We start from the raw sequence: 24090 nt of genomic DNA, 5'->3' as shown, positions 1-24090 counted from the left end.
CGGCTTTTAACGCTGATTTTTTAGGTTACGCGGATTTTCGAAGTTAAGCGCATTTTTTTACGCGGATATTTGAAGTTATTCTGTTTTTTTACGCGGATTCCAGAAGTTACGCTTTTTTTTGTCGCGGATTTCCGAAGTTATTCGTTTTTTTTACGTGGATTTCTGAAGTTATTCTGTTTTTATTACGCGGATTTCTGAAGTTACGCGGTTTTTTATGCGGATTTTCGAAGTTAAGCGTATTTTATTACGCGGATATTTGGAGTGATTCTGTTTTTTTACGCGGGTTCCCGAACTTACGCGTTTTTTTACGTGGAATTCCGAAGTATATATTTACGCGGATTTTCAAAATAATTCGTTTTTTTACGAGGATTTCCGAAGTTATTCGGTTTTTTTTCGCGGATTTCTGAAGTTACGCAGTGTTTCAAGCTGATTTCTGAAGCTAGGCGTTTTTACGTGTATTTCCAAAGTAAAGCGTATTTTTTACGCCGATTTCCAAAGTTATTTGTTTTTTTTTGCGCGGATTTCTGAAGTTACGCGGTTTTTTATGCGGATTTCCGAAGTTAAGCGTATTTTTTACGCGGATATCCGAAGATACGTGGTTTTTTTACGCGGATATCTGAAGTTACGCGGATTTCCGAAGTCACGCGGTTTTTTACGCTGATTTCTGAAGTTCGGTTTTTTAAGTGGATTTCCGAATTTGAGCGTATTTATTTTCGCGGATATCCGCAGTTACGCGGATTTCTGAAGTTACGCGGTTTTTTTACGCGGATTTCCGAAGTTAAGCGTATTTTTACGCGGATATCTGAAGTTTTTTTACGCGGATTTCTGAAGTTACGCGGCTTTTAACGCTGATTTTTTAGGTTACGCGGATTTTCGAAGTTAGGCGTATATTTTTTACGAGATATTTGAAGTTATTCTGTTTTTCCACGCGGATTTTTAAACTTACGCAGATTCCAGAAGTTACGCTTTTTTTTTGTCGCGGATTTCCGAAGTTATTCGATTTTTTTACGTGGATTTCTGAAGTTATTCGGTTTTATTAAGCGGATTTCTGAAGTTACGCGGTTTTTTATGCGGATTTCCGAAGTTAAGCGTAAGTCACTTATACATCATTCATACCATCACATCTTCGTAGCCAGCAGTCACAGCCATTTGATCTTTGAACTTGATCAAAGACCCAATAGTAGCTGTTAAACATGTTTAAAGTTGTTGAAATCGGTTCAATAATCTCTGAGAGAATTCAGCGGCAAAAAACAACGCGTTTTGTCTGTTAAGTCACTTATACTGTTCAACCATATCTTCCGAACTAGAAATCATAGCCATTTGATCTTCGAAATCGACCAATGACCTAACAGTAGCTTTCAAATGAGTCTAAGTTTGTTAAAATCGATTCAGCCATCTCTGAGAGAATTGAGTGGTAAAAAACTTATTAAAATGTGCACGCACATAGACACACACACACACACACTCACACACACACACACACACACAATCACACACACACACAGACATACATCCGATCTCGTCGAGCTGAGTCGATTGGTATATAACACTGTGGCTCGCCTAGGCTCCGCTGTAAAGTCAGTTTTCCCAGTAATTCTAATTTCTTTCTATAGAGAAAGACAAAAAGGACCTGTCTCCCGCTCTATAATCATTTTTTGGCTAGGCACAATTTTCCTCCGTGCTGGATCAAAGCGGCTTAGGATTCAAGTCAGAAACAATTTATTTAGTGAAACTGAAACATACATCTCCAAGGATTAGCATAGGTTTTCTTGGACGGATCTACTTTAAAATCATTAAATTGGAACGATTCTGTTCATTTTTGTGTAAATGCTCTGTGATTTTTAAGTTTGGTTGAATAGCGCAGTTTTTACTAAAAGTAGTTAATCGTGTATTGAGTTTAAATTATGTTTCAATATCTCAAGAGCGGCTTCTTCTAACATAAAAGTCACCATTCAACTAACATTTTTACTTTTCGCATAATGAAAGGTTTTACAATCACTTGTAAAAATCGGTCAGTAAAAATTGTCGTTTACAAGTCGCCTGAGCTCGTCGAATTGAGTAATGTTTGTGGGTGTCAAATGATAGGTATAATGGTTTTATAGAAAATTCCTGAAATTGATCTGGATGCGACGTCCGGTTCCCGAAATATAGGGTGTAGTACCTTTCTCATTGAAATTAGGAAATTGAGGTAAATTCCATTATAGAATTTTTGATTACTTTCATTTGAATATAATTTTTTGAAAATCGATTTGGCCATCCCTGTGAAATTGCAATGAGTTCCTTTGTAGAGTTTTGATCACTTATTCCGATACTTTCGGAACCGGAAGCCAGGGACTTATGAAACAGACAATGACGGTTGTTGCACAAATGATTGGTGGAAACCGTTATTATTTTGATACATTGTTGCTAATGCAGTTCACTTGATTTTTCTAGTTATTACATCGGTATATCATGTAAAAAACTCGCAGAAGTTGTAACTTATAATAATTATAAAACTTCCCAATAGTCATTTACAAATGTTTAAATTTCTTGTCTCGTATAACAACAGAATAGCTAGTGGAAATAAATACCGCTTCGGTTAACTTACACGGATCAATTTCTCAGAATGGCAAGGATCTCGTCAAACAATAGTTCTAACAAGGCAGACTTCAAGACTCAAGCTCCATTCCGCCGTGAAGCTTCATAAATTTTGACGGATATGCTTGAACCAGAAAATCACACCCGTTGATGAGAAGGATAGCGCTGTGCAGTGAGTGCCGTTCCCGGCGGACCCGTTAAATAAATCTCAATTACAAGCGCGAAATAACTTACCGATAAGAGTTTTCGTTGTAATCGATTATATACTTTTTGCTAGGAAGTACCATCACGGAATTGTAGACCCAGTAGATGATCGCTCTGCAGCAGCAACAATTGGCGGTACGAATCGACGTTCGGAACGGTGTTGTCGTCGTGTAAGCCAACAACAGCAGCAGCCAGAACGGGAAGAATAACCGGCAAACGGAACAAGAAAGAGAGAGAAAAAAAAACACATTACTGGGTGGAAGGAAGAAAGTGTGAAAAGTTCAATAAAAGTGGAAAACAGTGTTTTCAGTTGCAATCGAGGATAGTGGTGTATTGGGAAATCGCAATGCGGCACTGGGAAGGGCGGGTTGAGAAAGTTTCTCGCTTTTGTTTGGTCTGACGAGAGCGATTTTCTCGCTATTTAAGTGTTCTTCCTTTTACACTCAGGATAAATAAAAGTTGAAGCTTTGAATAGGGGGATAAAGCTATTGGCGGGACGGAGGAACGGACAGGGAGGTGGAATGTTGTTTTGACAATGAGTAAGAACTTTTATTATGTTTACTGATACGATCGCGATTCGAAAACAATTTATTGGCACTTGCTCTGATATTGGATTCTACGACATTGCTTTTATTTCTATCAGTTGCAGCGGTAGCAGTTACAATTTGCTGACGATGAGAAATTTCCACAAAATAAAAAAAAAACCTATTGAATTTTGTTTACACCATGGGGGATGTAATTGTATTCAGTTGTGGGAATTTTATAGAAAATAAATTGATTAATACTATCAACTATCAATTCTTGCAGCGGTTCATAAAACATTTGCAAACAATTTTATTTATTCATTATGCAAATGTTTTATGAACCGCTGCGAGAATTGATAGTTGATAGTATTAATCAATTTATTTTCTATAAAATTCCTACAACTGAACACAATTACATCCCCGATGGTGTAAACAAAATTCAATAGTTTTTTTTTATTTTGTGGAAATTTCTCTAAACTACATGAAATTGGATTGATGAATATGATAATTTGTTATTGTTTACAATATGTTTTAGGAGAAACTGCTTACCTTGGATGTGCTTCTGTGTGACAGTCTATCGTTACATCCGTCGACAATGGCGCTCCTACCAATTGATTTGGAACCCAAATCATGGGCGAAACTGTAATATATCAAAAGAACTCACGTTAGCGATTCAAAATGATGCATTTGGCACCCTTCATGCTGATTCAGTTGACCTATATTTGTCGTTAATTTGATTTTTGAAAATGAAAAGTTACAGCTGAAACAAGCTTCTAGATTTATCCGTTCAAGAGATATTTTGATTTGAAATTTAAAGTGTTCAGATGTTCGTTGAATTTCGCCGTTTTAACCAATTATAGGTACATGTATATTTTACTTAGTGAACAGTTAATTCTAAAAGAAATTTATTTTATTTGAAAGCATTGAAAAGCCGAATAGAAATTTCAAAGTTTTGCTCTCCATCAGGCAAAATACCTTCTCATCTTTTAAATCAACCGATTACAACAATTCAACAGGAACATCATAGACTTAAAAGTATCAATCAAAACTAAATTGAGCCAAGAGTTTTAAGGATCAAGAAAAGAAATGTTTGTTTACAGTACACTGAGGTCTTTTTTTATGCGGTTTTTTTACGCGACTTTTTTTATGCGAATTTTCAGAGTTATGCGGTTTTTTTTATGCGAAGTTTCAGAGTTATGCGGTTTTTTTATGCGAATTTTCAGAGTTATGCGGTTTGCCCTTCTGCGGTCTTTTTTATGCGAAGTTTCAGAGTTATGCGGTTTTTTTTATGCGAAGTTGCAGAGTTATGCGGTTTTTTTATGCGAATTTTCAGAGTTATGCGGTTTTTTTATACGGTTTTTTTTATGCGGTACGTAAATTCGCATAAAAAAAGACTTCAGTGTACTGCGAGACATATAGAATAAGACACAGTGAAAGCAGGTTGAGTTTTAGGAATGAATGAGATCAAAGATTACGAAAGTAAAGATATGAATTCAGTGTTTATATAATTCAGGACAATCATTTTGAGAATGCAACAAATTGCTCTAGGGACACCTCCTTAAAACGGATATCTAACCGAGATCGATAAGTTTACAGCGCTACTGATAACTGGGGTAGTTCAACGGCCATGAAGAGCAAACCAAGAAATTTATGTGGAATAGCTTCGATGCGTTGGATGTCGAGTTCATAATAGAAAACAACAACAACACCATATTCGAGAGGAGAGCGAACAAGTGCACGATAAAGTGTTTTTAGGTAATTTAAATTTCTTTATGATACTACATACCTTATGATCAAGAAAGAACCGGAATTTTCATTTTAAAATTCCCGCGCTTGTCCAATCGGTAAACTTTTATTCTCTCAACGCTGGCAATACTTTTATACACATTCTGTCAAATTTTGACGCATATCGTACGATTAGTTTTTGTTTGGCGTCTATACAAAGAAGTCGAAAAATTTTCGTGTGGCGATTTTTATAATGGATGAAAATTTAGAACAACGGCTCGCCTTCGAAGCGCTATTCGGTCGATTGTTGTGCGGTTTCGACGTCATATTCATGATCACCAGTTATGATGCATTCGATGAATGTGGGGTCACTATCTGCGTTGGATATAGACTGCGTTCTTTGTATAGACGCCAAACAAAAACTAATCGTACGATATGCGTCAAAATTTGACAGAATGTGTATAAAAGTGTTGCCAACGTTGATAGAATAAAAGTTTACAGATTGAACAAGCGCGGGAATTTTTAAAATGAAAATTCCGGTTCTTTTTTGATCATAAGATATAAACCCTAGCAACTGACAAGGCATAGAGATTGTGCTTTGCAGGCGAACCTTCAAATTCAATTTTGTATGCAACCGGTCACGCTTTAGGAGGTGTACGGACTACTTGAAACTATACACGAAGAGTCCGCAGATCACAAAATTAACAATATTTCAATTGATGTTTCACGCTCTGGTTGTTTCAACAAAACTGTTGTTGATTTAACTAAAATATCTTTTGAGTTTGTCATAACCATACAGGTAAGCGAAATTACTGTGTTCGAGTGCTGTCACTAGGCTGCGAACGTAGACAGTGAAACGCAAAACATAAATCATTGCTCAGTTGCAAGAGTGACACCTCATTGAAACGTTTTATTTTCTATTTAGTGTGTATGTCATTGCTCAACTGTAACGTTTCATTACTCGTTTGTGGTGCGTGTCTTTGCTGCCAACACGATAAATCAAAACTGACAGATTAGTTAAAACAACAATCGATTAGTTGTACCACATTTTAACCAATCAAATTCAGAAAAACAATTAGCATTTTTGTTTTGTGATCGCTGGCTTTTGCGTGTAGCTCGGTGAGTAATGTTTACATTGGGTAAGGGACAGTAGTAGTCTTGCAATCGTTGTAAAGATCACGCTCCTCAAAAATCCGGATGTCTCTCGTCATGTCACCAGCAGGAAGGTAGGACTTACACAATCTACGGGTTGTCGTGTTTTAAGTCGGTACAACGAACGTTTGAATGTTGATTAGAAGCGAAAAAGTGACCAAACTTAATTTTCGTTCAGTGGAAAAACTATCAAGACGAATTAAAACCGTTCTTTAAGTAGAGATGGCGGATTTCGGGTATTCGTACCCGTAACTCGACCCGAAGCGGACGGGTGCTGGTTGAGTTCGGATTCAGAAAAATATAAGTTTGTCGGATTCGGATCGGGTACGGGTGATATTTGTTTGATTTTTAACTGGAACGAGTCGGATTCAGCACGGAAGCTCTGCGCCTAATTCGTATTACTGTTTTTGAATTAGTTGATTTTAACAACCAAATTTCCAATTAGTTACCTATAATTAAGAATTTATTTTACTGAAAAAACTCTTATTTTTAGAGAATGTGTTTAGTTGGTGAATATCCTGGACACAAACCAGAAATATTTCAATCCAACACGGAATTCTCATTGACAACTAATTTTGTTATTAAAATCAGAAAATTTGTTTCTATTTATCTATCACCATCATTACTGAAGGACAGCACGAAAACAAAAATGAAATTGGTTTTATTAACAAGTTTATTGGCCAAAAACTCATAAGAAGTGTCGAAGCAAAACAATCCATTAAAAAGCTTAAAAGATGTTGTTTAGATGTTTTTCGCATGTGTTACAATATATTCATATATAAATTTCTAAACCGATATGTAAAAATGACGTAAAGTGGAAAGTGTATTTATACAGAATTTGTGCGCATTTGAAGCGATTGTGTGTAATAATGTTTTTACGCGGAACAGTGAAGTGAGTTTCGAATGTTGCACTCTAATTGTATATGTCAAATGATGTTTTTTGTATCTTTCAACCTTCCGGGCTACGCTGTCCGGTGTGCTACTTGTATTCGGTTTTTGTTTTCCGAGTGCTCAAAGTTTTCAGTGAAAGAGTCGGTTTCGCGAAGTCGGATGAAGAAAACAGCGATTTAGAAGAAAATTTTTCAAAAAGAAGTTCATGTTTCGTTTATGTTCTTTTCTTCAATACAACATCGTATTTATACCATCGTTATTTGTAAAAAAACATTCAATTTTTTCAGTATATTCTGTGCTCAATTGAATTCCTACAACTTCTTCCTGGGCATCATTTGTGCATAAGTGACACTTATCGAGTTGCAACAATTAAAAAAACCGGTTGTAACCCACCTTGTGGAGCACTGATGCCTTTCTAATATTACTTATATTTTCAAAAATATCAATAGAAGATTCGGTCAAGAATTTTTTTTCAAACCTAAATAAAATTAGAAATTTACTTTGGGTATAAATTAACATAGAATACTGTTTTAATAATATTTTGCTATCTCAATTGGTTCTGATCAACAACGGAGTAGCAGTACACAGACGATCTTTAATGTTAATGCTAATGCCATTGAAAATAAAACCTGAAAAGGATCCTTTTGTAAAGGGTGATTTTTTAAGAGCTTGAGAACTTTTTTAAACAATAAAACGCATAAAATTTGCAAAATCTCATCGGTTCTTTATTTTAAACGTTAGATTGGTATATGACATTTACTTTTTGAAGATAATTTCATTTAAATGTTGACCGCGGCTGCGTCTTAGGTGGTCCATTCGGAAAGTCCAATTTTGGGCAACTTTTTCGAGCATTTCGGCCGGAATAGCCCGAATTTCTTCGGAAATGTTGTCTTCCAAAGCTGGAATAGTTACTGGCTTATTTCTGTAGACTTTAGACTTGACGTAGCCCCACAAAAAATAGTCTAAAGGCGTCAAATCGCATGATCTTGGTGGCCAACTTACCGGTCCATTTCTTGAGATGAATTGTTCTCCGAAGTTTTCCCTCAAAATGGCCATAGAATCGCGAGCTGTGTGGCATGTAGCGCCATCTTGTTGAAACTACATGTCTACCAAGTTCAGTTCTTCCATTTTTGGCAACAAAAAGTTTGTTAGCATCGAACGATAGCGATCGCCATTCACTGTAACGTTGCGTCCAACAGCATCTTTGAAAAAATACGGTCCAATGATTCCACCAGCGTACAAACCACACCAAACAGTGCATTTTTCGGGATGCATGGGCAGTTCTTGAACGGCTTCTGGTTGCTCTTCACTCCAAATGCGGCAATTTTGCTTATTTACGTAGCCATTCAACCAGAAATGAGCCTCATCGCTGAACAAAATTTGTCGATAAAAAAGCGGATTTTCCGAATGGACCACCTAAGACGCAGCCGCGGTCAACATTTAAATGAAATTATCTTCAAAAAGTAAATGTCATGTACCAATCTAACGTTTAAAATAAAGAACCGATGAGATTTTGCAAATTTTATGCGTTTTATTGTTTAAAAAAGTTCTCAAGCTCTTAAAAAATCACCCTTTATTATTTCACCTAATCACAAAAATATACTCTTTCCTCATGGCGAAACTTTTCACTTTGCTCAGCAAATTATCTTATGTAAATAAACCTTAAGAAAATTTTTAACGGGATAATACACTTATCAAGACACACAAGTAAGATAACTACAGCGTGAAGAAAACGAACAATCATTGGCATGCGTAGCTTGAATGGATACGGCGGAAGAAAGAAGGAAGAAAAAAGTTCTTGAAAAAGTGTACTTACACTCAACGTCAAGAATAATCCGCTTAGACACTGATGGTGGCACCCCATTAGTGGCGATGCAGAGATAAGCACCCATCTCGTTTCGGCTCACTTTCGTCAGATGGAGCACTTCGCCGTCGTAAACCATCACTGTAAGAGAAAGAGACACAGAGAGAGAAAGAAAAAAAATGAGAAAAATGAACATCGGTAATGACAGAAGAAGATGCTACAACATACGGTTGGCGTAAGAGATTCGGTTCAAGTGGAAAAGTTAATGCAATGTTATGCTAAAGTTGGACTCGGTTTTTTGTTCCCCGAATGAATGGGTCCGGGAAAGCGGGAAACTTTCTGCAATACTTCTCGGTGTTGATGAATATTGAGTCAATTACTGGCTGTGGGAAGGCAAATGACAACCGACAGCGAAGTAGCTACTAAAATAACACACCTTCCGCAGTAAAAATGGTTTAACTACTCAATCGGCGGAGAAGGTTTTTCTTGGAAAATTTTCCGGATTTTCGATGTAACGAAACCTTTTTCCATTAGTAATTGGAATGTACTAAATTCATTAATTGTTGTTATTATTATTACAATTAGTGAAATATTCAAGTCTTCATATCCGTCCAAACTATTTATTTGTGGTACCACGTGGTTTTAACCTTTTTATAAATATAAAAAAAACCTGTTTTAATCCACCTAGTGGTGTAATGATGCCTTTCTAATTTTCATTTTCTCCTGTATATTAAAGCACAAACTCCCCGAAATACTACAATTTGAAAATTTCAGAAAATAGTTTTGAAGATTTCTGTTTCACAATACTACTACATTGATACACTACATTTGAATTTAAGTTAGTGAAAATCTATTCAATCATATGTGAGAAAGTGAAGTGAGCTCCATTTTATCATATTTGATTACTATTGTCGGTACTTCCGGAACCGAAAGCTAGATATCGGCATAGTAACATTCGATTCATTCAACCATACACTAACATGAACTACAAATTTATTTATGGTTCTCAATGACGATTTGAATGTGGAAAAAAAAATGTTCCGGTAGTCGGACTTGGATAAAATTTAGCAAATCATTTATGGGACTATCAATGATTTATTTGGTTTCAAAGTCTCATGGTCTGCAAACTAGAACAAACCACTAGTCATTATAAAAAGATAGCTTATGAACAAAGTATTCCTGAAATTGACGTTTTCATACTGAGCACCCTATCTCAGGAACTAGCGGTTTGATCCGAATGAAAATTGGGATATTCTTATGGCATCTTAAGAACTTCTTTCTCCGAGAAAAGTGAGTAACATTATATTCACATTTTTAATGCACTATTTCCCTATTTTTGGTGCATATCAGCCAGTAATTTCGGAAACTGAAGTCGGATCCGAATGATATTCACGAATTGAATCTTCAATTGATATTCATTTGAATCTAAGTTTGTGGAAATCGGTGCAGCCATCTATGAGAAAAGTGAGTGACATTATTTTCACATTGTTGATGCATTATTTTCACATTTTTGATGCATATCATCCTGTAATTCCGGAAGCTGAAGTCGGATCCAAATGAAATTCCGAAACTTTGTTGGAACCATGAGACCTTTAATATGAATCTAAGTTTGTGAATCTCGGTTCTACCATCTTCGAAGAAATTAAGGGATAATATTTTCACGTTTTTGGTGCATATCATCCTGTAATTTCGGAACCGGAATTCGAATCCAGATGATATTCAGGAACTTTGTGTGGGACTATGAGACCTTTCATTTGAATTTAAGTTTGTGAAAATCGGTGCAGCCATCTCTGAGAAAAGTGAGTGACATTATTTTCACATTTTTGATGCATTATTTTCACATTTTTGATGCATATCATCCTGTAATTCCGGAAGCTGAAGTCGGATCCAAATGAAATTCCGGAACTTTGTTGGAACCATGAGACCTTTAATATGAATCTAAGTTTGTGAAACTCGGTTCTAACATCTTCGAAGAAATTAAGTGATAATAATTTCACGTTTTTGGTGCATATCATCCTGTAATTTCGGAACCGGAATTCGAATCTAGATGATATTCAGGAACTTTGTGTGGGACTATGAGACCTTTCATTTGAATTTAAGTTTGTGAAAATCGGTTGAGCCATCTCTGAGAAAAGTGTGTGACAATATTTGTCACACACCCACATACACACGCACACACACATACAAACACACAGGTATTTGCTCAGTTTGTCAAGCTGAGTCGAACAGAATAAGTTTTCAGACTTAGATTCCGCAGATTGTTAAAATTTATCCATTTTCAACGGAGATATAGATATTTTTGTGTAAGCGACTTTTCCCATTATTCCAGTAGTAGAAGTTTCAAGCGCTTGATGATAAAGCGATGTTTCGGAGCAAAGTGAAACACGATTTTCAATACTGTTTTATGCAATTGTTTCTGAGCACCTAAAAGACTATGCACAGCACCCTTTTTCATAATGTTTCGATTTTAGCACGGTTCGTTTTTGGCAAAATAATCGTTCGAACATGACATATGTATTAGAAAGATGGCAGTATTTTGAAATTCAAAACTATTCTATATCCATATTGATTTATAATGCTTGCAACAATAATTGCTGGAAGAACACAACTTCTTACACATTTCTACCATTCGAAGAAGTTCGTAGTGATAAGCAAATTTGTGTGTGAAAAACAATTTTTTACTCGTAGATGGCCTAGCTGATTTCTGCAAACTTAGACTCATATGAATACTGATATGCTCCCATATAAGGTTTCTGAATTTCCTTTGGATCCGACTTCTGGTTCCGGACCTACAAGATGATATATGTAATGAAATTAAAATAATGTCACTCATTTTTCTACTAGATGTCTAAATCGATTTCGTCCATCTATCATTAAAAAAAACAGTTCTTAAGTTAAGGTCACATAAAAACTGCTTGTTTTTTAATCAGATCCGCCTTCTGGTTCAGGATATACAGGGTCATCAGTGTAAAAATTTCACATACATTTATCGGGTTTATCGGGTTCACAGATTTTGAGAGTCGACGAGTAAATAAATTTACTTCAGTTTTACCGGTATTCGGTTTTCGATCCCGGATGGAACCCACAAATTTTATGTGTAACGCATTACGATTTCTGTAAGATGGTTACACTGATTTTCAAAAATGTCGAATCTAATGAAATGGTTCACAATCCATTAGGCGAGTTTAACTGATTTCGGTTACACCGATTTCCGAACTTATGATCCCACAATAGGGATGGTACTCGGAAGGTAAAAAAGCAATGAATATTGTTATAAATACTTCTTGAACGCAGTTGACGAGTTTCACAATTTTTTGCTTATTTTTCAAATTTAAATCTGTTAATGAGAGAGTTTCAAAATTGCATTTTTTATGTCGTCATGTTCGATCGTGTCTCGCACACAACCCTGTATTTTGTTCATTAATAAAAACTAAATCTTGCACGAATCATTTCGATGTGGAACTGAAACGTAATGGAAATTCACCATCGAAATATCAACGGAGACTCTTCTCCCTTCCGAATATCTCTTTAGCGATATTTCTGGGACTGAAAATTTGTCAACAAGTTTCGCGGACACAAAGAAATCACTTATGAACTTCGAGGTTCAGAGTTCTGTGGACGCTTGTGTCATGAAAATCTCGGAAGTAATTATTTCAGTCACCAAATTTTGTCGTGAATACGACTTACTTTATTATGGGGATCCTTTTCAAAATTTACCGTCTGTGAGAGTGATAAGTTTTTGATCGTGAATATCTCTTGTTGTATCTAACAAATCAACATAATTTTTGCTACATGCCATCGGAAATATGATCACAATTTTATGATAATATTTCAGTTGTGTGACATAATCTCAAATAATTCAAAATTAAACTTTTCTGAAATGTTTGGTATCAAAGAGGATAATTCATAAGGCGCGTTTGCCTTTCTTGTATTTTCAAAGCTCATAGCTCAGTGATCTGTGAAAGGATTTATATAATCTAACTACCAATAAAATCGAAATTTTTCAACTTAAACGTGTATAGCAAAAGCATTGAAGTATTTCAATAGTACACTATTGAAAAACCTGTCTCATTTGACCCATGTCAACACTAGCCAATCAGAACGCGTTCTGAAGAAGAGAACAAAATATCTGCTGCTGTACAACAAATCATTCGAGAAAAATGTTCCGAACAGTGTTTAATATTGAATCCCGTACAGCTTTCCTGATAGTTTCTTTCAATGAGATGCAAATCCAAAATGAAATAATTAAAATTAAAATTCTATATGCTGCTATTTTTATAGCCGCCAGTGAAAAAGCTACAAACGAAATCACGTAAAAAGAAACCTCTTAACAAAAATTGCATCAGTTTGAATTCTATCGCCACTGTGAGCAGATGAATTTTGTGTCGTTTGAAAAGCTAGTTTCACTTCCGACAAGAGTGATTACGTCACAGCTGCCAGTTGTTTGCATTGGTGAAAAAACAACGGTGAAGAGCATTACACAAAATCAGCCGTTCTAATGGCTCTGTTACGGAACATGTCAGTTGTTTTCGTATCCACGACATCCAGTTATGTCTCTGACATTACCCACCCGCCTTTTTTTAGAAGATATCTTAAAATGATTTTTTCTCGAGTAATAATGAAATGAACTTTTTCTGAACATGATTTTCCTAACACTGAAATCATGACTCATTTTGAACATGTCCGTTTTTGCACGAAATCACATGAGTGAAGGCCTTTATGCAATTCGATTCGGAAGCGTAGTTTGGTTAACCAGAAAGCTCATATTCTGTATCAAAATTGCCAAACCAAAATTTTACAGTCACATCTGAGGAGCTGCCTAGTCTGGACTAAAATATTATAAAGTTTTAAATCAAATCGGATCCCTTGCAAGGAATGAGCCACTACTCTGGAATACAACATATCAAAATTCTTCGGACGAGAAAAAAGAAGAAAAGAGAAACTAAGGTTGGAGTATGAATTGCAGTTTCATGGGTGGCCAAAAGTCAGCCTCAACAGAGCAATATTTTTGTCCGCCTTTTGGAGCGGTACTATTATTACGATTTACGACACACCAAAGACAGTGGAACGAACGTTTCAACCCGCGCAGAGCAATTTCGCCAGCCAGACAGCCACACGTACATTCCATTTTCCGAATGCAAGCAACACAATAATTCCCTACTATACGAATAAGCAAAGTTTCTTCTCACATCCATATATGCTCCTAGTCCTCGGCTGCCTGCAAACGTGTTTTGTTTCCGGGAAGCGCAGAAATGTGGTAGAAATTTTATAACTTTCCGTATTGCACCGTTGTGGAACATCAGAATGCAACCCAGCCAGCCAAACCCAACCCCTGTTGTGCTCGGAGGCGAGTAATACTGGAGGCGAATTTAGGCTATCAGCCTCCTGGCACTCGTTTTCATTTTTTTCCAATCTCTATAGCCGAACGATCATAATGACAAAGCGGCAAATATGTTCGAATCTTTCCCTGGAATTCCCTTTTCGCCTCCCGATGCCAAAAAGTTGACTGCTGCTGGATTCGGTTCGTTCAGTTTTAATTACTTTCCGATTGCCATGAAACTGAATTGTTTTCAATTAATTTTTGAAAAATTGCACACTGCCGTAACGAGCGAATGAGTGGGACGGTCAGTCATAAAATGTTTAATGAGAAAAGTTGGACAGACGTAAGTTTTGTCAGTTGCGAGAATTAATGCTAGAACGGTGGGCAGTACGAGTTTTTCCTACTAGCTTCGAGAAGGTACATGCCTTTTCCGAGAAATGAAGGATATAATTACTCATTACTTGGGTCATTATCGCGCAATGATAAATGTATCAATTCATGGTAACACATGCTTACAGAGAGGTGAACGGAAATGTTAAATGGCCTTTATTTCGATAGGTACTAGTTGAATCGAATTCGAGCGCATGTTTTCGGGACATTGAAGGAAAATATTACTTCTTTCGTTTCACCACACCAACAAATAAAAAATAAGCATTACTTTGTTCACCGTTTCGGTAAATCATTCACTGTTTACCGAAACTCAATCTTCTGCTTTAAATGTATGTTTTTCGTGGTTTTCCCAACTCGTTTTCGTATTGGGAATCATCCACAAACATGGTTTCTTTGCTTGCGTAGGTTGCAAATATTAAATTTCAATTGTCTAACAATCGAGTAGAACTCCTCTTTCATCTATGTTATGGATTCGAAATCAACATCGAATTCTACAGGCTATTGAGAGTCAAGTCAATGAAGCATATAGCGAAAATAAAATAAAGCAGTTGTAATTAAAAACTTTTTGATTGCAAGTGTGAATCTCCGGTGACAAGGTCTGTCATTGTTAAATAAATCCATATAACAGAGGGTGTATTGGACAACACACCTATTATCTTGAAATTTGGTTATTGAGTTATGATTTTCTAAATTTGTTTTATTCAGCTTCGTCTTTCATCCTGAATGCCCGCACCTTCCTTTTCACTCCACCATATGATGGGTCCCGGGTTGGCGGTTCAATGCATAGGGCACTGGTCTTACAAACCAGTTGTCGTATGTTCGAGCCCCGACCTAGAAGGATTCGTAGTGTCAGTAGAATCGTTGCACCAGCCATGCAATGGTTCTGTACACACTGAATCGGCTGCGAAGTCTGTTGAAACAGAAGGTCAAATTCCACTACAGAAATGTAATACCAAGGCTTTGCTTTTATATGATGGGTTCCGCAACAACCGGTTTTCTTTGTGTTTTTTGTTCTCACCAAAAATATTATCACAGTTTTGGGATATTTGCGTAGTTCTGTTTTCACAATTGCCTAGGAATTTTCAAGTTCCGGTGAATTTGGTGGGTTTGTATTTTCAGATACAAAATTGACTCCGTTGGCTTGGCACCAACACGGTTCGGACGCAGTGGCAGGATGCTTGTTCATGCCAAAACAGAGTTGATGTTGGCAAGGGATGTCTCTTAAGGCACTCTTGCGACTAAATCGTAATGTTGATTGCTCCGGAAGAGATGTATTTTTCATCACATCCGCAAGTCGCCTACCAGATCAGTGATACTTTGCAAAAGGGTGTAGCCGGGTTTGCACATAAAACAGCCCCGAAACAAAAATAAAATTGATTTGAGCTTTTTGAAAGGGTTTGTATTGGAGATGATTTTCCCAAAATTTCTGCCATATTTGTGGAGTTAGGGTGATTCTTCAGATTATCATTTTATTTGAAGTTTTAGAAAATTTCTTTAGCAAAAAAATTGGAAAAACAGGAATATTTTAGACATTATGAGAAATTTTTCTGAATTTTTTCAGATTTTTTCAAATAGTATTTCATGTTAAAAAAAAACGTTCGAAATTTTCGATTTTTGCCTTTCTCATATAGAAAGGCTATGCAATCACTGTGAAAACCGACTTTTTATGCGAGGCAAATGTCTGTGTGTGTGTGTGTGTGTGTGTGTGTGTGTGTGTGTGTGTGTGTGTGTGTGTGTGTGTGTGTGTGTGTGTGTGTGTGTGTGTGTGTGTGTGTGTGTGTGTGTGTGTGTGTGTGTGTGTGTGTGTGTGTGTGTGTCTGTGTATGTATCAAAAATATGCACTAACTTTTCTCAGAGATGGCAAAACCGATTTTCACAAACGAAGATTCAAATGAAAGGTCTTATGGACCCATAACCTGCTTTTGAATTTTATTCCGATCCGACTTCCGGTTCCGGAGATATAGAATGATATGTACCAAAAAAATGGAAATAATAAGCACTCACTTTTTTCAGAGATGGCTGTACCGATTTTCACAAACTAAGATTCAAATAAAAGGTATAATGCTCCCATAGCTTGCTATTGAATTTCATTTGAATGTGACTTCCGGTTCCGGAGTTATGATAATATGTGAAAATTCGAGAAAAAGTTTATACTCAATTATCTCTGGAACAACTCAACCGATTTTTGCAAACTAAGATTCAAATAAAAGGTCTTATAATATCCTAAAAATTCGTAGAACATTTCATCTGGATCCGACTTCCAGTTCCGAAACTAAAGCGTGATAAGTGGAAAACTACTATTAGTATTTTTCCACGAACGATGGTTAAAAACAGGTACAAATCCCATAAAACTGTCTGATACATTCTTCTAGTTTGCAGAGCTTGTTAGTTTGTGGGCATGAAAACTTAATTCGGCTACTGGTTCCCTCTTTTCCTGTTCCGAGAGCACCGAAAGTGGAGAAGAAAAAATTCCTAAAACTAAATTCACTTCGATTTCTTTGCGATGTTTGGACCGATTTTCACAAATCTTGATTTGAATTAAAGTTCATACTGTCTTTAAAAATAATAATCCTATTACATGTTTTATGCTGTTTAGCTTGACTTACATATGCAGAAGTAACAGAAACGCAGGTTCGTTTCGTTTGTTAGATTTCGTTTAATTGGTTTAATCGAAATAGAGCATGAGGTAGTAAGTATAGGCTTAACTACGTTCAAAACTGTTCCAATTTGTAGGTCATATTTTTTGGTAGTAAACGAACCAACTTCGGCTATTCCGTTTATCTGAATCCGGTTTCGGAAGAATTGGAAATAAAGATTAAAAACTGCAAAAAGGATCTCACTCTCTTTTCTTGGAGATGGTCAAATCGATTTTCAAAAGAAAAGTCTTAGAGCTTTATACGGAATTCCTTAATTTGTTGTGGATACTACTTTCGGTTCCGGAACTACAGGGTAAACAGGTTTTATAGAGTTTGTGAGATTAGGGCCGAACAAATTTTTCTATTTCTATTTAATAAACAGTTGTTTTTGCGAATTGCACGGTTATATTTATGATGTAATGAGAAATATGAGAAAGGCATCATTACACCACTAGGTGGATTAAAATAGGTTTCTTATTTGCACTTACATTTTGGTACCACTCTAGATTTTACATCAAAAATAAATCATTTATGAGTGCATTACGCTGTATTATTTTCAGATTTTATAAAAAATGTGAACGGATATAATATCAGACTTTAACAAAAAATCAATCGGAAAACCATGCGTCTCCATTAATTTGTCATCAGATGGAGACGCATGGTATTTAGTTCTGAAATCATATACCACTTGCCTTCAGAACTAAATATCATGCGTTTCCATCTACAACTTGATTTCAGGGCTTGAGTATTGACGTTATTAATAATGATAAAAGAATTTCATTCCTCATGTTATTTACTTACGCCCGCACGCCTGGCTCGATTTACCAAGCAATAATGTAGGGAATGTACTATGGAACATGTGTCACAATTGATGAATTGAAAAACATTTAGTTTTTAGTATACTGAACTGATAAGTAATTGTATTCCAATCAATGTAAGTACACAGTAGGTAACTTTAATCACTTATAACTTATATTTGCTATATGTAGTGAAAGTTATAAAGAATATTAATAATATAGTTCTTTTGCAGAAAAAAAGTGGAACATGAGAGAGTAAAATATATAGTCTGGTGCAGTTTTTCACGAGATGGAGTAGATAGCCTCGTGAAAATGGACGGGAAAATTATGACAGTCTCTAACTTCAACATTTTGCGGGATAATCTGGAGGTTTCGTTGATCCAGACGAGGTTTTAAGATAAGTTTGGTTTTTGATAGGACAGTAATAATTTTGGATCGATTTTAAAAAGACAAGGCTTTACTAATAAGGACTAGTTGCTATTAGCAGTCCTAAGAAATACTATAAAACCAGATATGTCGAAGCGCCTGTAGCAAGTCCTGAAGACCCAAAAAGAACGTATTCATTGGCATCGTTGATTTTTTATACAAACAATACGTTCTTCTATACTCAATATTTTAATTTTCTTGCTATATCCTCAAGAGGACCCCTCTATTAAACAGTTTAGGAAAATCGTATTGTTTTATTGTTATAATCGAAATATGTATCCATTAAGAATACCTTTTGCTATGTATAAAAATCGAGCGATAAATTCTTTTGCAAATACAATTCATCGAGTTTACTTGCATTTAGTAGTCTTTTTCTGGTGATTTATAGAGTACTTTTCTCACGTATCAGAAAGCCCGTATACAAATTTGCACCTCGCTTCGCCATCACTTTAGAAAAAATCCTTCGGAACCGAAAGTCAACTCTGGATCAACTTTTCGGAGACTTTTTAAAGAATTTTAAGACCTTTCATTTGCATCTTAGTTTGTAAAAATCGGTTAAGAAATTTCCAAGGTTTGCACATATTGCCGGAACCCGGAACCGAAAATCGGATAAAGATAAAATTCCATAGCGGGCTATGGGACCAAAAAAACCTTTCGTTTTAATATTAGTTTGTAAAAAATCGTTCAGCCATTTCGGAGAAAATCGAGTAACATTATTTGTCACATACACATATACATTAACATTATTTGTCCATACATACATACATACATACATACATACACACATACATTTGTTCAGTTTGTTGAGTCGAATGGTATATGACATTCGACCTCGGTTCAAAAGTCGGTTTTCACAGTGATTGTAAAGCCTTTCTATATGAGAAATGCAGAAGGATCATTTACCTATTTTTAAAAAGTCTGTGTTGAATCGGATTGGTCTTTCGATCCGTGGGAAATAAATGGTTTGTCATATTGAAGACGTGTGCACAGTTTAATAAAATCGGAGTATGTGAAGTCTGATGTGCTGTAACACATTTATGGGAATTCTCTACTGTTAAATGAAATAATTTAATCTCATATCTCCTATCTTACTATGTTTAAGTAAAAATGCCAATGTACATAGTACAAAGCAAAACAAAGCAATCGCTTAAACGTGCCGAATGTGGTCGGTATTAAATTGTAATTTTTCTTTGATTTAGTGTAGACCAATACATTACCTTTCGTAAGAATGCTTGTGGAAATTTTATCCAATATAGTTAAAGTCAGGAGTTGAATGAGTTGTGTGCATTTGATTGTAAATATTGAAAGTGCAAATTTTTTCGCACTTACCGGTCTCAGGAAGTAGAATTCGGCTTGTTAAATGAATTCTATAGCACCGAAACTAATCGACGATGATCAATCAGGAAATTTTAACAAAACTCGAAACAAACTTTTTGTCTCGAATCTTGGCGTGTGAAGTGCATTAGAAAAGTTGTAGTTATCGAAGCTACAGATCGATGCCATTATCGGAGCTATTTCAATATGAATGCATTCATTACCATCTAATCAAGGAACTATTGAACTTTTCTCTTGCAGCCTCATGAAGGTGTCGTACAGTGCACCGTGGTTCGAAAGCCCAATGTTACGCTCTTAATTAATAACACGTTGAAAACGTGGTTTCCGAGGCAAAGTTGCTGAGAATGATAGGAATAGGATAGAACTTTTCCGAATTTACTATGCTCCTATCATTTCAGTTTATTGAAAGAGAGCCATTTTTCATGTTTTTTTGCTCATAATGCTAACTTTTTATCATCAAAAGGCACAGAAAGATGGTTGAATTACTGAATTAGCAGATTCTTTTCAAATTCTTTTGTCTTTGACATTCCTTGTATATCGGATCAGATTTCCGTATATATTCGTTACGATGGCAACTGTCACAATAGGTGATGTTTTTTGCGCATCGAAGCCAATAAATAGAAAAGTTTTATAATTGTTTTGTCAGACGCTTTTTGGAAGCGAGCTAAGAAATCACGACTTTGAAAAAAAAACTGTTTTAGTCTACCTAGTGGTGTAATGATGCCTTTCTCATAACAAACATACCATTATATAGGGTAACGGCTCCCTATTTCATCTGAGCTCCTATTTCCATCTCATCCCTTCACCTCATTACTTTGAACATGAATAATATTTTACAACCTACCTGAACCAAACTGTGAAATCTTTTAAAATGATTATAAAAGCTATTGTCACACTTTCCTATTGAAAGAAATGGTTTTAAGTTCTTCGTTTATCGTTTTTTTCATTTAAAATGGACTCACTTTTCAATTTAGGACACATTTTCGTCTCAAGATTTACAGTTCGTCATGTTTCTGATTATCTACTAATCGATTCGTCTCAAAACATGATCACTTTTTCGCACAATTACACTACCATTGAATGCTGGATGACTTCATAATTAGTAGTGTTCACTTGCCACTTTTTTAATTAACGATTTAAAACTTCAAGAACTACCCGACAAACAATAAAAGACTTTAAAAATATGAGATGAAAATTTTTCACTTAGTTCACTTGATTGTTCTTTGTTTTCATCTCATTTGGTTCCGCAAGGTTGCCAAGTTTTCTCATAATGTTACAAAAAATAAGTTGTTTTTCTTCTTCAAATTATTATAAAAAAGTATGTTTTTGGTATCCGTGACATTAGTTTAATTATATTATTGATATTAATACTTCAATAAAACTGTTTTTGCTTCGAATATTACCAGAAAGAGCGTGTTAAATACAAATGAAATAACCATTGTGGCAAATCTAGTAGCACTGGTTTCATTCCGCTATACGTCAACATAACGCTGTGAAGTGTATGTTCCATCGGCTGTGCAGAGAGATGCCAGATATTTTCATAGAAAATATGTATTCCGTTGCATAGAAAGTCGATATTTGCTCTATCTGTTTTCACTAATGAAATGTTAAATGTTTGTCAGTGTTCATAATCAATTATCCACATAAAAGATTTCCACTTTAACATGTGATTTGTCCGTTGATTAATAAGCTTTTAAAGAATCACTGCAGTCAAATTCTAATAGATACTCAGAGAGAAAAGTCTAATTTTTTACTTCTCACTTTCTATGAACCTGTACAAATCTGTATTAAATTTAGGAAATCTGTATAAAATCTGCACTTTGATTTAAATCAGTATGCGAACGCAAAAATCTATACAATACAAATAAATCTGTATAAATGGCATCTCTGGCTCTACACTTTGTTTTAAGAAGGGCTAATGAATAAATAGTAACAATTACATTTTGGTTTTTATTTAAAGTTCATTATATTAACTTTACAGTAACGTTTTACATTCAAAGCGAAAGGTAACGGAAACGACCGTGAAATTTTTAAACGTTGAAATGATTTCAAACTGGTTCTAAAAATATCGTGTGTTGTCTCATAGTTTGCATTAGGCCGTTTTTAAGAAGAATTCTGACATTTTGAACCTGAGAGTGTAATAGTGGAATATTTTGTTTTGATTGCTGTCGCCATTGCTAATTTATAGGATGAATAAAGGATCAACGATAGGATGGATAAAAATCCATTGAGATGGAATTAGGAGCAGAGTAGTGAACACATCATAAGTGTTTTTAGCTGTTTTATGAATATTAGTTAAATTTTCAAGAAATGTGAATCAATTCTCAACGTGGAGCAAGGCGAATGAAGCAGTAATATGAAATAGTTATAGTGATTTTAGTGGCTAAATCGGGGTTTGAAGGGAGCCCTTACCCTATAATACTACAGTTTTCTTTAAAATAATTTTCTTCGATTCTTGAAATTTTACCTTTTCCGTTTTTAACCAGTTGAATTGAACGAATCGTCGCACAAAGCAGAATAGGCAAAACCGACACATAGAAACCAGGAATATTTTCAGTGATTGAGCGCAGTAGGATAATCACACGTTTTGTTGGCTTGTAAAAGAAATTCTGATTATTCGGTAATGAATTTGTGAATATTACTTAATTTGAATACATATTAATTCAATTGCATTTAATTTAATTCAATTTCATTTCAATTTTTCATTGTTATTGATTAGAATTACACTAGAACAATGAACCATGAGTATTTATAGTTGACTAACATTAGGTTATATGTATATTTGTTGCCTAACATGCTAACAAAGTATATGCCTCAGTTTAGTAGCAAGTATAGATTCTCCTTCTGAGGAACGATTAAAAACAAGAAAATATTAAAGTGTTTTCGGTATCTTTACCAGTACTAAATAGTTCTTCACCGCAATACAGAAATGATGAAAAGTTCATGAAAGTCACTTGAATATTTTGACTAAAATTTTATAATTTTGAGTTGCCTTTTCAGATTCTTGGTGAAATTTTGCTTCAAACACTATGTTGCAGTTCTGAAATCATCCCCGTGGAACGGAACAGTCACCGTTCCAAAAACCAATTACGGCTCGGCCAAGCAAAATTTTAAATTCTGCTAATGCTTAGTTGCGATAAATTTAATTGCGAAAACTTTAGCGTGTAGGTTGTTTTACGAAATTCTGTCTAGCTCTTGAATAATTGATCAAAAACGCTACGTGCGTTCTCCGCTACATTTCACCTTTTAGATTAGTTTCAAATCTGATTTTCTCAGAAGCGGTGACGAATATCAAAAAACCCAAATGTCTTTTTTTCTGAAGGAAGAATTGCATTGCTGAAAACTTTCAACTTGTTCATTGAATATCTCGCCTTCAAAGGCATGCATCAAAAATCTATCCTGACAATGTCTATATAATTTAATTTAGATGCGATTAGTGCATAAAAACATAGGTGTTGTCGCGATAAAAATAAAGAGAATGTTATTTTTGTGAAGGTAAGTCGATTTCTATGCACGCGCCATTTTTTTTGCTGCAGTTTCCTGGTAATGTAACGAAAGTCGAGAGAGAATTAAAATAAGCTCAGCGAGTCTGTCAAACAAGCGGTAGCTTTATTGGATGGAGACACATTTTAAGCTCATATATGTCAATCCCATTCGACCGATTGATGTAGTCAAACTTGTAACCGAAAATATCAACACTTTCTTGGCCACCCGGTCCATCGAGAGTAATTTTACACATATGCGAGAGAGCATGGAGAGCAATAAAATGAGTAGAGCGGAAACTGGGAGTCAGGATAACCGAAATCAGTTTGATTGGCCACCTACTGATAATGACTGTCGACATGAGTAGTTTTGAGGTTAGTTAAGAGTTTTTTAGTTTTTTTTTGCGCCATAATACATACCGAAATTCGATTTGATGATTGCTTTTTGTCAGACTTCTTATCTCGCTGCCAAAAAGCGTCTGACAAAACAATTATAAAACTTTCGATGCGCCAAAAAAATCATCGACTGTGACAATTGCCATGGTAACTAATATATATGGAAATCTAATCTGTTATGCAATGAACCTTATTATTGCGAATGTCAAGGACAAGTAAATTTGAAAAGAACATATCTCTCCTGCAGACGATAGCAGAGATAAGTAATTCAACTACGATATGAAAGCTCTTTTGAAGTAGTCTCATCTGCACCTTTCTACGCCTTTTGATGATAAGCAAGTTACAATTATGTGCAAAAAAAACATAAAAAAGGCTCTCTTCCATTAAACTGGAACGATCGGGGCATAGTACGTTCGAAAAAGTTGTGTAGT

The 24090-nt window shown here is 35.4% G+C and overlaps 1 protein-coding gene across 1 annotated transcript in view; it reads right to left on the bottom strand.

Moving 5' to 3' along the window:
* The window catches only part of LOC131439181 (lachesin), a 323974-nt gene that overhangs the window by 12326 nt on the left and 287558 nt on the right, over positions 1–24090 (bottom strand). Inside the window, exons 6-8 of the mRNA XM_058609901.1 lie at positions 8890–9018; positions 3855–3945; positions 2812–2895 (exon numbers count right to left, since the gene is read on the bottom strand). Coding sequence (XP_058465884.1) covers positions 2812–2895; positions 3855–3945; positions 8890–9018 — 304 coding nt within the window. The remainder of the gene's footprint in view (positions 1–2811; positions 2896–3854; positions 3946–8889; positions 9019–24090) is intronic.

This window comes from Malaya genurostris, chromosome 3 (assembly GCF_030247185.1).
Source record: "Malaya genurostris strain Urasoe2022 chromosome 3, Malgen_1.1, whole genome shotgun sequence".
Classification (NCBI taxonomy): Eukaryota; Metazoa; Arthropoda; class Insecta; order Diptera; family Culicidae; genus Malaya; species Malaya genurostris.
Note: the sequence above shows the minus strand (reverse complement) of the source record. Positions and strands in the feature narration are given on the sequence as shown.